This window comes from Rattus norvegicus, chromosome 3, assembly GCF_036323735.1.
Source record: "Rattus norvegicus strain BN/NHsdMcwi chromosome 3, GRCr8, whole genome shotgun sequence".
NCBI classification, from domain to species: Eukaryota; Metazoa; Chordata; class Mammalia; order Rodentia; family Muridae; genus Rattus; species Rattus norvegicus.
Genome location: NC_086021.1, coordinates 95,239,300 through 95,256,363, shown reverse-complemented (window position 1 = coordinate 95,256,363; position 17,064 = coordinate 95,239,300). Strand labels below are relative to the sequence as shown.

Here is a 17,064-nt window from a genome sequence, read left to right as displayed (position 1 = left end):
GGGTGTTCCTTATAGGCTCTGCATGGGGGCAGCAACAAGGAGGTCCTGCCCCGCCCTTTCCGGGAGCCCTAGTGCACCAGAGTCGCAGATGGCTTTTGGTGTTTTCCTCTGGAGTCAGAGATGTGGGCAGAGTGTAGTGTCTTCTGGTTTCTCAGGTGTGTCTGCCTCTCTGAAGGTTTAGCTCTCCCTTCCACGGAATTTGGGTACAGAGAACTGTTTATCTGGTCGGTCCCTTCAGGTTCCGGAGGTATCTCAGATGCAGTGGACCTGCTACTCCTGGGCCCTCATCTAAGGGAACCCAGAGGCCGTATACAGTTTCCTCTTGGGCCAGCGATGTGGGCAGGGATGGGCTGTGTTGGTGGTCTCTTCTGCTCTGCAGTCTCAGGAGTGCCCACCTGTCTGGGTGGTGAGCTCTCTCTCCCACGAGGTTTGGGAGCAGTGAGCTGGAGGCAGGGAGTGCGAGATTCTTATTGGATATTTTTATTTACATTTCAAATGTTATTCTCTTTCCAGGTTTCTTGTCTATCCCCTGTCCCCTATCCACTTCCCGTCTCCTTCTTCTATAAGGGTGTTCCCCTCCCCAACCACCTCCCCTCTTCCTGCCTCCCCACTCTGATATTCCCCTACACTGGTCTTTTATTGTTGAAAATAGTTTTCACTATCCTGGATTTTTTCTTATTTGAAATGAATTTGCAAATTGTTCCTTCTAACTCCCTGAAGAATTGAGTTGGAATTTTGATGGGGATTGCGTTGAATCTGTATATTATTTTTGGCAATATGGCCATTTTTACTATATTAATCAGAATCCGTGAGTATAGGAAATCCACCCATCTTGTGAGATCATCTTCCATTTCTTTCTTCAGAGCCTTAAAGTTCTAGTCATACAGATCTTTCACTTGCTTGGTTATGGTCTACCAAGGTATTTTATATTATTTTGTGAGTATTATGAAGGCTATTGTTTCCCTAATATCTTTCTAAGCCTGTTTTTCTTAGAGTAGAGGAAGGCTAATTATTTGTTTGAGTTATTTTTATATCCAGCCACTTTGCTGAAGTTTTTATCAGGTTTAGAAGTTTACTGGTGGAATTTTTGGGGTCACTTAAGTATACTATCTTATCATTTGCAAAAAGTGATATTTTGATTGTCTCCTTTCCAATTTGTATACTTCTGACCTTTAGTTATTTATTGCTCCGGCTAGGACTTCAGGTACTGTATTGAGTATGTAAGAAGTGTGCAGGTTTATCTAATTCCTTATTTCTGTGGGATTGCCTCAAGTTTCTCTCCATTTAGTTTGACTTTGGCTCCTGTATATTGCTTTTATTATATTTTTATGTGGGCCTTGAATTCCTGATCTTTTGAAGACATTTATGGTGAAGGGGTGCTGAATTTTGTCAAAAGCTTTTTCATCATTAAATAAGATGATCATATGTTTCTTTTCTTTCAATTTGTTTCTATAGTAGATTATGTCGATAGATTTTTGTATATTGAACTATCTCTTTATCCCTGGGATGAAGCCTATTTGATCATGATCAAGATTGTTTTGATGTGTTCTTGGATTCGGTTTGCAAAAATTTTATTGAGTAATTTTTATTGATATTCATAAGAATGTTGGTCTGAAGTATTTTTTCTTTGTTGGGTCTTAGTGTGATTTAGATATAAGAGTAATTGTGGCTACATAGAAGGAATTTGGTAGTGCTCCGTCTCTTTCCATTTTGTTGAATAGTTTGGACAGTATGGGTATGAGGTCTTCTTGATGGTCTAATAGAATTATGCACTAATTTTATCTTTTTTTAAATAGTAGATTACATTGATGAATTTTCCAAAATTAACCATCCATTAATGAAAAAAGGTTATCAGAAGAACCATCTTCTACATACTCTAAAAATTAAAAACCCATTGATTTTTTTCTTTTAATTTAAATGTTATGTAGGTATCCAGTTATAGTCAAGTCATCTGACTCAGATTTCATATTTCATTTTCTGTTTTTATTTTTCATTTTCATTTTTCTTAACATCTTCTACTTTACAAGACTGATTCTCTGTCTACTGCTCAGTGGAGTCAGAATGAATTTTATATTCTATTTTTTACAGTGACATACTTCATGTTCCCTTATCAATGTTTGTTAGAAAAACAGAGTGCAATATACAGCCACCAAACTAGGTAATATGGATGAAGTAAAGAAGTGCAGGCTGACAGGAACCAGATGAATATCTCTCCTGAGAGATAAAGCCAGAATATGGCAAATACATAGGCGAATGCCAGCAACAAACCACTGAATTGAGAACGGGACTCCTGTATAAGGAATCAGAGAAAGGACTGAAAGAGTTTGAAGGGGCTTGAGACCCCATATGAACAACAATGCCAACCAACCAGAGCTTCCAGGGATTAAGCCACTACCCAAAGACTATACATGTACTGACCCTGGGCTCCAACCTCATAGATAGCAAGGAATAGCTTAGTAAGAGCACCAGTGGAAGGAAGCTCTTGGTCCTGCCAAGACTGAATCCCCACTGAATGTGATTGTTGGGGGGAGGGTGGTAATGGGGGGAGGATGGATAGAGGAACGCGCATAGAGAAGAGGAGGGGGATGTTGGTCTGGAAACCAGGAAAGGGAATAACAATCGAAATGTAAATAAGAAACATCCAAGTTAATAAAGATGAAAAAAATAATATTGTTATAGGAATCTGAACAGAAAATGTAAGAATTATTTTTCACAATTATAAAAATTACAATAGTCACTAAGTTCAAATTATTAAAAGGGTGTTTCCTATCCAATAAATGGTAAGCAATTTGAAGTTTAAAACATAAATTAGGCCTACCTAAACTACCTATAGTTTTAAATTTTTCATTATTACCATTTATTATGGAAGTAGTTAACATGGTGGGTTGGTGATCATATTTGGATATCGGATCAAGCTTGTTTGCTGTATTGTACAGGGTATGTGAATCCTCAGCTATATAGTAGCCATGAGCAACCAAAAGTGATTTTATCAGATTATATTATTTTGGGTCCCATACCCAGAGGTTTTTATTTAGCTATCTGTGGCTTCTAGGCGAAATGTCATCCATACGTTCAAGATACCTCCATTTAAACTTCCCTGTAAATAGTTTACTGAGTATACAAAATAGTAGACTCCGATATGGCCTTTTCAAACATCATTAGTTGAGGTTTTGTTTTGTTTACTTTTTTCCTCACCACCTCTCCTCCTTCATTCTCTATGTAAAAAACCTGCTTATATCTTTCCACTCCCAGTTTCCCTCCCTTGCATCTCACAGCTTTTTTTGTTAATTTGAAGGACACATCTAAAGGTAAGAATAAGGAATAAAATTCTTCTAGTATTATCGTGTCAGACTCTACCTGATCTATAATTCCCTTTAGTGTTTTTCTTTATAATAAAATTGAGATCTACAACATTTAGTGAATAAATACTTATCCTTTTTTATTAGCCTGATGAATTGTTCCTTCAATTGGTATCCAATAGCCATCTTCAAATGTTTTAATAATATTGTTTTTCAGTCTACTTGCAAGAACTTGAATGGCTTGAATAAACATAGGCAATAAATGAAAATAGTAGAGGTATCGTAATACCTGACCTCAAGTCATTCTAGAAAGCCCCAGTGGCAAAGAAAACATGGTCTCATCACAAATAGGAGTCATAACAACTTACAGAACTAGAATACATAAATAAATAACTGGATCCATGTAGGATTAAGGGTAGAGTCCCATGTCTGTTCCGCCAAAAGGCTCAGGTTGCTCAGGAAGGCAGGATGCCAGAAGTTTGACTGTGCTTACCCCATTCCACTATTCCACTGCAGGGTGGTGTGTTGGGAGCGATGCCCTTAAAACCCTCCTTTCTTGATGTTAATATTACAGTTAGAGTTGAACATGACTGGGTTCATGGAAAATCCTCAGCCAGCTGCAGAAGATTCATACAAATCTGGTGGTCAGGATGAATACTGATATGATAAAGTTGTGACCTTGCTGAGAAATACATCTGATGTTGAGATGCCCAATGTAACATTCTGAAAAACCAACATCCTGCTAACTAATAGATATGACAAACCTGTGACCTTTCTCACATCCTATTGACATCAGCCATTTGCCTGACCTCAAGAACTGTGTCCTTGGCCTGGGTAAATGTTTCACACTCCCTCCCACTCCCTCTGTTACCCCTTTTATGGTATAAATTCAGCCTTGGGAAAAAATAAAATTGTTGCCTTGATCAGACTCTTGTCTTGGTGTCCTTCTTCATGTCTCTTGTCCCCCGTTCTCTTCCAGGTACCCTCTACACCCTCTTTGACTGTCCTGTAGGATGAAACATTGGTGTCAGGTGGCTGTGAGAAAGGATCCAGTACACTGGTACACTGATTGGTATGGGGAAGTGCAGTATGAGTGCAAAACTTAGCCAGAGCTGGCTCAAGGTCCCCAGAACTGCAAGGTGGCCAGGGCAGTCTGATTCTCAGGATCTTGGGCATCCAGGTGCTGCTGGGATGCCCCGGAAGAGCTAAGAACAGAGTGAGGGCATGCAGGGCTGTATCTAGCATGGGAACAAGAGGGAAAAGGGGCTGCTCTGACTGGTCCCCTGGGGAAAGTCCTTGGCTGGACGGTGGGGGCAGGCTTGAGCTTGGTGGCAGCTCAGGCAGCTGAAAGCACAGGGAGGCCTTCTGTGAGAGATTAGGATGTAGCTTTGTAGGAGAAGGGCTTTTCTAAGGCTCCCCATGGAGGCTCCCTTGAAAAGAGGCAGTCCATGGTTTCAAGTCATTTATTGTCATGGTGGAAAGTGGATGAATAAAACCGTCCCACTTCTCAGAGTGGGTCTGAGTTTAAATAGCTTTTGCAGGAAGAGGTGTCTGGGAAGGAAGGTTCATTGGCTAAGCTTGCAGGCCTTTATGTTGGTCATTAAAATGGAAGTCTTTCTTGAGCCTCAATGACCTGTGGTCACATCCTCTACTTGGGAAGGGTCCCTTATGTGATTGATAGTTACAAGTCTATGGAGCGCTGCAGGCCAGTAACTGGCCTGGCTTCTTGGGAGTCAGGTGAAGCTCCTACCATCCCTAGGGCTTGTCTTACAATCTTCTACTCTAATTGGTGCTGTATACAAGAAGGCTACCTGAAAGGACGGTGCTGCCTCATAAGTACTATTGATACTCCTTCCTATTAAAGGCATTTACAGTGTGGAAGCTGAGGTTTAGAGAATTTGGGGAACATTTGTAACATAATTCATGGCACAGTGAAAGGGGAGTGTCTGGATTTAAGCAGGAGTCTAAGGAATTTAAGTTTTTATACCCTCCCCTTGTATTTCTTCTCTTAGTTTAGTTATACTTTCAGAGGGGAAACCAGGAAAGGGAATTACGCTTGAAATGTAAATAAGTAAAATAACCAATAATAAAAAATGGAAATTATTTTCAAATATATTTAACATCATTTCTTCTCTTTTTCTTCCTTTAAGTCCTCCTATCTTTTTTCTCACAACCCCATGCTGAACGGCCACCCTTAATCCCTTTGGAATTACATTGCAACATTAGAAAGCAGCTATACTATAGCTTTAACATTGTATTTTATCCAGTCCTCTGTCTATCCTGCTTGAGTTCTCATAAACCTTAAGTATAAGCATTTAAGTCATTAATGAATATGCTTTATAGTGAATTCATATAAATCTCTAGCCATTTTTCTCAGAATGGTATTTACAAGATAAAGTTGTATTTTTATTATTTTTTTATTTTAAATCTTTTATCTGTGTGCATGCATGTGTACTGGTCTCTGCTTGGTACACACACACAGTTCAGAAGAGAATGATAATTCTTCTTGGATGTAGGCCACTATGTGTATCTGGGAAGTGACCTAGGTTTTCTGCAATAGTGTTAAGTGCTTTTAAGTATTCTCTACAAGTAGTACTTCTCCACTCCCACACAAGTTTCCGAAATTGATAAATAACTAAGTCTCAAGCTTGTGATCTCATAAAATCAACAATGCCAACCAATCAGAGCTTCCAGGGACTAAACCACTACCCAAAGTCTATATATGGTCTGACCATAGGCTACAACGGCATATGTAGCAGTGAATAGCCTTGTTGAGGCACCAGTGGAAAGGGAAGCCCTTGTTCCTGTCAAGACTGGACCCCCAGTGTAGAGGATTGTTTGGGTCGGTAATGGGAGGTGGTTGGAGAGGGAAACACCTATATAGAAGGGGAAGGGGAGCGGTTAGGGGGATAATGGACAGGAAACTGGGAATAAAAATAACATTTGAAATATAAATGGAAGAAAAAATTTTAAAAAAGAGTTTAAGTTATATTCAAGTAGTTTTTCTTGCTGGTATGAAAACTGAATTTCTCAAATGAGAAATGTGAATTCGTTTTTCACTTCATCTATATGGCTTTTAGTAATTTTCATATGTTGCTGATTGGTCCAACCTTTAATCTGTTGACATTTTCAATATGCCTTGTTCATGCATAATCAAAGGAAGAAGGGTCACTAAGTTTTAAAGAGAGAGCAAGGCTAAAAAAAAACCTACTGAAGTTCTCACTGAGAAAAACAAAACAAAACAAAACAAAACAAAACAAACCAGAACAAAATTCATGTTAAACATCTTTCTTTCATTGTTTAAGCTTTCCACTTTTATTTATAATTTTCACTAAATTTGATATAATTTCAGTGTTCTATTTTTAGTAACAATGAAATGAACACATATTATATTGACTAGGATTTTGTCCTGAGCAGTTGTTCTTTGGATTAGTTTCACTTAGTTGTCATGACAACATATTTTTTCTAAAATGATAAAATATAAGTACAGTTTTTCCTTCCGTTTGATCTTTGGCCTGCTGGTTTATCTTGTTTCTCACATCCTCAGAGGCATGCTGAAAATTCATAGTGGCCAAGTCAGCACCATTTATTTTATAAGTTGAAGCCAAGAACTTAGAAAAGAAATTATAGGTTTTCTCTCCACACAGTCTGTTAGCAAGTTTCAGATTGTGAGTTGCTCGATGCTTGCTCACTTTGGCATTCAGGATTTGAAACTGTGTGTGAATGTCTTCTACAGAGTTGAAACGAAAAGTCATAGAGAGCTGGGCTTCAGTGCTGCCTTTTTCCCCAAAGAGACCAAGGCCAAGGCAGAGGAAATGCTGAAGGGGGAAAAGATGTTTCCTGTAGAGGTGCTTTCTTTAAGGATTTTAAAAAGCTCCAAGGCAAAGAGGGTGTAGGTTGAACTCAGCTGCTCCATGGTGAAGGCTCCTCTGTGTCAGTTCTTGCTCCCCTTGCTAGACACCTAGGAGGAAGCTCCCAGGGCCAACTGCAGCCTTTATTCAGAAAGGAGAGTATCTTACTGGCCAGCTCAAGCTGGAAAGAGAGACTTTTTCTCCTCTGGCACATGCTTAAAACTGAACTTGCACCCTTCAGAGAGGCAGACACGCCTGGGAAGCCAGAGGAGACTACTCTCTGCCCACATTTCTGACTCTAGAGGAAAATGTCTAGCACCATCTGGCCCCCTGTGCACAGGGTCCCGAGCGAAGACTGGGCAGGCACTTCTGGTTGTTGCCCTCATGGAGAGCTGAAACCCAGCTCTATGAAGCTACCAGAGATAAGACCAACTTTTCTGCTCCAAGTAACCTGCCTTGTGGACTCAGGACACACGACCACAGGAACACCTGAAGACCAGTAGACAGGAACTACTACACAGCTGAAAGCAGAACACTGTTCCCATAACTGGCTCAAAAAGTTGGAGCCGTGAGTTAGTCCGTGTATAGTCTTTCCGTAGTGGTTTAGTCCCTGGAAGCTCTCGTTGGGTTGCATTGTTGTTCCTATGGGGATGCAAGCTCCTTCAACACTCAATCCTTCCTCTAATTCCCCACAAGGGGGTCCTGTTCTCAATTCAGTGGTTTGCTGCTAGCATTCGCCTCTATATTGGACATGCTCTGGATGTGTCTCTCAGGAGAGAACTATATCCAATTCCTTCCAGCATTCACTTCTTAGCTTCATCTGTCTTATCTAGTTTTGGTGGCTGTGTATATGAGCCACATGTGGGGCAGGCTCTGAATGGCTGTTCCTTCAGTCGGTGCTCAAAACTTTGCTTCCATATCCACTCCTATGGATATTTTTCCCCGTTAAAGAAGGAGTGAAAGCATCCACATTTTGGTCATCCTTCCTTTTGAGCTTCCTGAGTTCTGTGGATTGCATCTTTGGTAATTGGAGCTTCTGGGCTAATATCTACTTATCAATGAGTGCATACCAAGTGGGTTTTTCTGTGATTGCATTACCTCACTCAGGATGATATTTTCTAGTTCATTGCATTGGCCTATGAATTTCATGAAGTCCATTGTTTTTGATAGTTGAGTTGTATTCCATTGTGTAGATGTACCATATTTTTGGAATACCTTCCTTTGTTGAAGGGCATCTGGGTATAAAAGCTTCTGGCTATTATAAATAAGGTTGCTATGCACATAGGAGACCATGTGTCTTTGTTGTATGTTGGAGCATCTTTTGCGTATATGCCCAGGAGTGGTACATCTGGGTTATCAGGTAGTAGAATGTCCAATTTTCTCAGGAACCTACAGACTGATTTCTAGAGTGGTTGTACCAGTTTGTAATCCCACCAAAAAATGGTGGAGTGTTCCTCTTCCTCCATAAACTCACCAGCATCTGCCAATACCTGAGTTTTTATCTTATCCATTCTGACTGGTGTGAGGTAGAATCTCAGGCTTGTTTTGATTTGCATTTCCCTGAAGCCTAAGGATGCTGAACATTTCTTTAGGTGCTTTTGGCCATTCGATATTCCTCAGCTGAGAATGTTAGCTCTGTAACCCATTCTTAATAGGTTATTTGGTTCTCTGGAATCTAACTTCCTGAGTTCTTTGTATATTTTGGATATTAGACCTCTATTGTTTTAGGATAGGTAAGATCTTTTCCCAATCTGTTGGCTGCTATTTTGTCCTAACAACAGTGTCTTTTTCCTTACAGAAGCTTTGCAGTTTTATGAGGGCCCATTTGTGGATTCTTGATTGTCGAGCATAAGCCATTGGTGTTTTGTTCATGAAATTCTCCCCAGTGCCCATGTGTTCAAGACTCTTCCTCACTTTTCCTTCTATTTGTTTGAATGTTTCAGGTTTGATGTGGAGTTCCTTGATCCACTTGGACTTAAGCTTTGTACAGGGTGATAAGATTGGATGGAGGCTGGGGCCCAAACCTTGCTGCTCATGGCTCACAGTTCCCTGCTCCCAAACCCAGTGGGAGAGAGAGCTCACCGCCCAGACAGGTGGGCACTGCTGAGACTGCAGGGCAGGAGAGACCACCAGTATTGCCCACGCCTTCCCACATCCCTGTCCAAGAGGAAACTGTATACAGCCTCTGGGAATATGAAGATAGGGGCACTCAACTCTGTGGTCCATACATCAGCAAAAAAAAAAAAAAAAAAAAAACCAAACACACCGGGGAGGAATAGAAGGCAGGAAATAATCAAACTCAGAGTTGAAATCAACCAAGTAGAAACAAAAAGGACTATACAAACAATCAACAGAACCAAAAGCTGGTTCTTTGAGAAAAACAAAAACAACAAGATAGATAAAACCTTAGCCAGACTAACCAGAGGAGAGAGTGTGTCCAAATTAACAAAATCGAAAATGAAAAGGGAGACATAACTACAGAACCAGAGGAAATTCAAAAAATCATCAGATCCTACTACAAAAGCCTATATTCAACAAAACTTGAAAATCTGCAGGAAATGGACAATTTCCTAGATAGATACAAGGTACCGAAGTTCAATCAGGAACAAATAAAACAATTAAACAACCCCATAACTACTAAAGAAATAGAAGCAGTCATTAAAATTCTCCCAATCAAAAAGAACCCAGGTTCAGATGGGTTCAGTGCAGAATTCTATCAGTCCTTCATAGAAGACCTCACACCAATACTACCCAAACTATTCCACAGAATTGAAACAGATGGAGCACTACCGAATTCCTTCTATGAAGCCACAATTACCCTTATACCTAAACCACACAAAGACCCAACAAAGAAAGTGAACTTCAGACCAATTTCCCTTATGAATATCGATGCAAATATACTCAGTAAAATTCTTGCAAAACAAATCCAAGAGCACATCAAAACAATCATCCATCATGATCAAGTAGGCTTCATTCCAGGGTGCAGGGGTTATTTAATATATGGAAAACCACCAATGTAATCCACTATATAAACAAACTGAAAGATAAAAACCACATGATCATTTCCCTGATGACTAAGGATGTTGAGCAGTTCTTTAGGTACTTCTCAGCCATTCGATATTCCTCAGCTGAGAATTCTTTGCTTAGCTCTGTACCCAATTTTTAGTGGGATTATTTGGTTCTCTGTAGTCTAACTTCTTGAGTTCCTTGTATATTTTGGATATTATCTGTTGGTTACCATTTTGTCCTATGACAATGTCCTTTGCCTTACAGAATCTTTGCGGTTTTATGAGTTCCCATTTTTGGATTCTTGATCTTAGAGCATAAGCCATTGGTGTTTTGTTCAGGAAATTTTACCTAGTGCCCATGTGATTGAGATTCTTCCCCCTTTTTCTTCTATTAATTTGAGTGTATCTAGTTCAATTTCGTGTTCCTTGATCCACTTGGACTTAATCTTTGTACACACTCTCCCTACTTACTCAATATAGTACTCAAAGTCCTAGCCAGAGCAATCAGAGAATGACAGGAGGTCAAAGGGATGCAAATTGGAAAGGAAGAAGTGAAAATATCCCTATTTCCAGATGATATAACATTATGTTTAAATGACCCCAAAGGATCCACCAGAGAACTACTAAGCCTGATAAACAACTTCAGCAAAGTAACTAATTATAAAATTAACTCAAACAAATCAATAGCCTTCCTTTACTCAAAGGATAAACAGGGTGAGAAAGAAATTAGGAAATAACCCACCCCCACACACAATAGTAACAAATAACAGAAAATACCTCGGTGTGACTTTAACTAAATCTGTAAGACAAGAACTTCAAGTCTCTGAAGAAAGTAATTGAAGATCTCAGAATATGGTCAGATCTCCCATGCTCATGGATTGGCAGGATCAATATAGTAAAAATGACCATTTTATCAAAAGCAATCCACATATTCAATGCAATCTCCATGAAAATGGCAACTCAGTTTTTCATAGAGTAGAAAGAGCAATTTGCAAATTCATTTGGTATAACAAAAAAATGTATAGAAAAAACTATCTTCAACAGTAAAAGAATTTCTCGGGGAAATCACCATCCCTGAACACAAGCAGTTTTACAGAGCAAGCAGTATTACAGAATATGGTATTGGTACAGAGACAGGCAGATATATCAGTGGAATAGAATTGAAGATCCAGAAATGAACCCACACACCTATGGTCACTTGATCTTTGACAAAGGAGCTAAAACCATCCAATGGAAGAAAAATATAGCATTGTCAACAAACGATGCTTGTTCAACTGGAGGTCAGCATATAGAAGAGATCATAGATCTTTGTGGAGAAACTACACTATTCTTTTTCTAGATGATTAATGCTTTTTAAATATTCATATTTTTATTTCTCAGTTATTTTCAGGATTTGGCCAGTAAGGTTCATAATATAGTGTGTGGGAATTTATGCAGAGATTTTTAAATTAAGTGCTGGGAGGAGTAAATTCTCAATGCTCATACCTTAATGGGACAGGTATATCGACCTTTCCTATACTCAGAAATATCCCCAATATAGAACAATAGAGAATATAAGTCTTGGGGATTGGTAGATGTGCCATGATATAGTATCTGCCTGATGTGATATGGCCATTTTAATCATGAACAAGCAGCATCAGATGTGGATACCTGCATAATATTGGCACAAGATTTATTCTTCAATATTCTGTTATGAATAGAGAAAGAACTCATGAGTTTTTACCAATCTTGATTTAATGTTACTTGGTAGTGATATCTGCAGGAGTGTAGCTACACTATCTATAGGAGGAAGTCTTTCAATGGTTCAGTCAAAACATACTATCTCTGGTCATATGAGCTAATATAATTAAACTCATTGTTCAAAAAAATATATAAATTTGGGAAAGGTACTTGAAAAAGAACATCAACAGGACAAGAAGAAGAGATAATTATGTGTTCCATATGATCATATGTAATTGTGAACATATATAAAATTTTAAAAGTTAATAAAAAAGGAAAAAGTGTTAAGTAAGTAAAAAATTTCTATTAGTATAATTTTATATATAAAATTTTTCTTTAAGTAAAGTATTTGATAGTATTTCACAAAAGAGTGGATACTTTCCTGACAAATAGATTTAAAAAGTTCCTTATGACAGAATGAAATTTTGTTAAGTACTGCACAAAGACATTGAAATCCATCCATCATAGAATTGTGTTTGTTATTTAGAAAAGCTGGTATACAAGAGTACTAGCAAACATAACTTTAATATAGTTTTCTGTCAAACTCACAATATTAGTTTAGACAACCATGCATATTCTTATAAGTATAAACTTCCAGAAAAGTTTGTCTTAGAATCTCATGAGGACACACATTTTTTAAAAACCCAAGGGGGTCAGAGAATCACTCTCATATTCATAGTGTCTGGTTACAGGGAAGGAGTAATTTTGGTTTCTTCATTTATTTATTTTTTTTGCTGTAATAACCACATGAACACAGCATTTAAAAGGCAGAATTATCATCCATCCTCTACCCTCACTTCCAGATCTGCTCTCCTGCTGCCTCTTAGATATGGAAGAAAGTTCTGGAAACCAGTGGCAGAGGGCACATCTTCATATTTTCTGAAATGAGTCTAAGTTGTAGTATTGATTTATACATAAAACATTCGTAAAGTTAGAACATAACTTTTTGTGGGTCTGTAGTTGATGTTTAATTCTAAGTAATTTGATAACAACAAATTTCTTGTCAATGAAGTATGTAATATTTATTGATCCTTTATAGGCTATATATATATATTTAACTCCTAAGAATGGACATTTGATTTCTTCTGTTTTATCACTTAGCAAATTATTATAATCCTTCATATTTCATATTTTTGAGTTTTATACTAGTATAATGTAGTTATTTGTTAGATTCTTATTTTCACAGATACCATTTGTTAGATTCACATTTTCACATAAAGTTTTCATATTGCTTAATTTTCAATACTTTTGACAGTATAGTATTTATCATAAAATTTTCAAAGTGTAATTTATGAACTGGAATATCATTTCAAAATTGTACATAATGTTCTGGAATAATTTCTAATATGTTTTCTAAGTGATTTGAATGGGTGAATCATTTTCAGGATATTTCATAATGTGATTATAAGAGATGTATCATTCTTTTGACTGATTCAACATTTCAGCGTAACTATGTAGGCACTGCTTAAAATAATGTTGGCATTAATAGTGACAAGTTATTTTTGAACTATAGTTTATAGAATATGATTAAGTACATTTGGCTGTGTATGGTGGCACAAGATTGTAACACTATGACCTGAGGGGGAAGCTGGACGTTCAGGATCTAAGTCATTCCAAACTAGGATGCAATTGTGTCTAACTAAGACTGCATAAAACCAGAGATTTAATAGTCTGTTCAATCACATGACTAGTTACAAATAAAGCTGTTTTATTAACTCTTTTATAAGAATATTTTATTCTTTATTTAAGAATTTCATTTATACAATATACTGTGTTGATGTACACCCCTATCTTCTTACTCCTAGGTCCTCCCATAGATGAGTACAAATAAGGTTTAAATTTACTTTTAATTTAGATTCACACAAATAGGAGAGAACAGAAGATTTTGGGCTCTCACTTACTGAGTTTCACTCAACATTGCCCCAGTGCTTTAATAAGAGTTTGTTTGGCAAGATTGTGAAATAAACAAGAATATGTTAGTTTTAACTAAATAAGAAATTTTATGTATATTTAGCTAACTTTTCAGCTATTTTAATTTTATTTTATTTTATAGGGAAATATTTAGGCTACAGCTACTGTTTAGGCTTATTATCTGCTAAATTATAGAAAAACACATAACCCATGATCATAACTAATGTGACTACGCTGTACTCTTTGTTCATTATTGACTTCACAAATAATTCAGAAAACTGCTTTCTGGCAAATGTCAGCGTCAGTTTAATCAGAACTATTGAGAATCTTAAGTAAACATAGAAAATTCAGCTAACATTTACTTATTTTTTAAGTTAACATTGGCCTTATTTTCCCTTATAATCTTGGACTCAGTTTGGCTGCTTTGTTTGTTCAGTTTTGTTTTAAAGGATGACAATTAAAACCTGAATATCAATGAGTGAGGACCAAAGCTTCGCCCTTTCACCATTGTTTAAGAACATTAGATCATGCTATGCATTGAAATTATCATATACTACAACCCATATAAACAAATATTTTGCCTTGTGAATATGTATATTATATATGACACATATACACTAATACCTTTAGCTATTAAAAATGCAAGACTTTAATGTACAGTAATCTTCTCTGCTTTGAATCATTGTCTGAGATCCCCTTTTACTTAACACTCAATATATCCTCCAATATTTCTGCTTCCATCATTATTTTGATAAAATTTGAAGAAAGAAACGTTGAACGTCCCCAGGGTTTTTAAATTTTATCAACATCTAGTTCCATGCCTATTCTATGGGAAAAAGGTGAAGGTCAAGATCTGAGAAATAATTCTCAAGAATCTGAAGCCATTTCTCTTTTATTCCCATATTCTGTCATTGTTAGAAATGTTAATTTTCATTAAAATATTTCATGCATGAACTCCATGCCTTATGATCTCTTTACTCATTGCATTTTTTTTGTCCATCCTGACTTAGCACAGAATGGATGATGGAGCAGAGGATCTTGAAATCCAAATTTAACCATCTTATTTCTTTCAACTTTGAATTTTCATTAAAAATTTTCCAGTTGTCACATATGGCTAGGAAGCTAAATCTTAATACTGTCGCCTTTTTGCACTCTATTCAGTCATCCTGATAACAGCATCAATTTTCCAAGTCTCTGATCTCACTAAAAATTAATGAATTAGTAAATTAGCAGCATTTTTTCATTAGCATCATGTTAATGGTAGATATTGTTTTACTGAGATTTCTATGTTAAGGACAAGATGCTTACTTGATTTGAATTCTAATGTACTTCATGCATTGAAAGAAAATTTAAAATGTCAAGGTTTTCAAAGTGCATTTTATGTCTTCCTATTTTGGCAGATGGAGCGTCAGTGCATTACTGTAGACAACTGAGCCCTGCCTAGACCCATAAAGATGGTACCCATGTTGGACAAAGTGTAGCTTTTGGTTTATTATTCAGGTATGGTTTCCAATTGCCTTTCAATACTTTACTACAGAAAACAGACAATGATGAAAGGTGAAATGTCAAATGTGATTCTTTTTCTAACACAGATAGATGGTTTGATCCCAAATATTAAAATTGTGGCTATTTTGTTAATAATTTCTACATCAACTCTATGTGATATATAATTACATTTAAAAAATAGTCCATTTGAATTATTAATCAAATCAATCATGATAATTTTTGCATAAAGATTCACCACAGTATTAATGCTGATATTGTAGATTTGTATGATACATGTTTTTCTTATAATTGCAGAAATTCATAAATATCCCATTCTCTCAAATTCCTTTGGAAAATCATGCATAATCAGAGCTTTGTCAATGAATTCATACTCCTGGGATTTTCACAAAACCCCCAAATTAAGAAAATATCATTTGTTATATTTTTATTGGTCTATATTGCAACTCTTGTGGGTAACATGATGATTGTGGTGACCATCGTCTACAGCCCTGCCCTTCTGGGCTCACCCATGTACTTCTTCTTGGCATTCCTGTCCTTCTTGGATGCTTGTGTCTCCTCTGTTGTCACACCAAAGATGATCGTGGACATGGTTTACGAAAGGAAAAGCATCTCTTTTGAATGTTGTATGACACAGGTCTTTGCTGTGCACTTTCTTAGTGCGGTGGAGGTCACTGTCCTGGCAGCCATGGCCTATGACCGCTATGTGGCCATTTGCAAGCCGTTACACTACTCTTTCATCATGAATCGGAGGCTCTGTGGCAGTCTGGTGGGGGTAGCCTGGGCTGGAGGATTCTTGCATTCTATCATACAAATTGCCTTTACTTTGCAATTGCCCTTCTGTGGACCCAATGTCATCGATCATTTCATATGTGACTTGTTTCCATTGTTGAAGCTTGCCTGCACTGACATACACATTTTTATCATTTTGGTGTTTGCCAACAGTGGGTCTTTCTGCATAATTATATTCTCATTTTTGCTCATTTCCTATGGTGTTATATTGTTCTCTCTGAGAGCCCACAGCTCTGAAGGGCGCCGTAAGGCTCTCTCTACCTGTGGATCCCATATTACAGTTGTAGTTTTGTTCTTCGTTCCTTGTATATTAATATATGCACGGCCCACATCTGCATTTTCTTTTGAGAAAAATGTTTTTGTGTTTATAGATGTTCTGACACCACTGCTTAATCCTATGGTTTACACTTTCAGGAATAAGGAAATGATAAATGCCATCAGGAAAATGTGGAAGAGGCTAATAGTTGTTTCTGATAAATATTAAAAGATTGTATGCTACCAACACTGAAATGGCTCAGTAGATAAAGTACTTGCTGTTTAAGAATGAGGACTATTTGGATCCTTACCACTCATGTCCAAAGCCAAGTATGTTAGATTGTTTTTAACTCACTGTGGGTGAACCAGAACCAGGCAGTCCCAGGTTTGAATTGGGCTACTAATCGCTGAATAGCACAGTTTGTTCAAGGCTCAGTCTTTACCAGATCTTTTTTCAAGGAAATGAAGTACTGAAGGATAAACAAGGATATTCAATGCCTCCTCAAGTTCTGCTGGCATACACATGAGTTCCAGCATTTCCTTTGTGTTCACATACATTCACACACACACACACACACACACACACACACACACACACACAAACACACACACATACACACACACGCAACTTATAGAGAAGTACATGAAACTATTCTATAGATAATGCATTAACACTGTATGTGAGAAATCCATATGTGAAATTACACTTACACAATATGAATTGAA

At 37.3% G+C, this 17,064-nt stretch overlaps 1 protein-coding gene across 1 annotated transcript; it reads left to right on the top strand.

Annotated features, from left to right (window-relative positions):
• The first annotated feature begins 15,631 nt into the window (after positions 1-15,631).
• On the top strand, positions 15,632-16,567 carry Or4c109b (olfactory receptor family 4 subfamily C member 109B). Its single transcript, NM_001000924.1, has one exon. It carries the CDS (start codon positions 15,632-15,634, stop codon positions 16,565-16,567), a length of 936 nt encoding a protein of 311 aa, NP_001000924.1.
• The last annotated feature ends 497 nt before the right edge of the window (positions 16,568-17,064 follow it).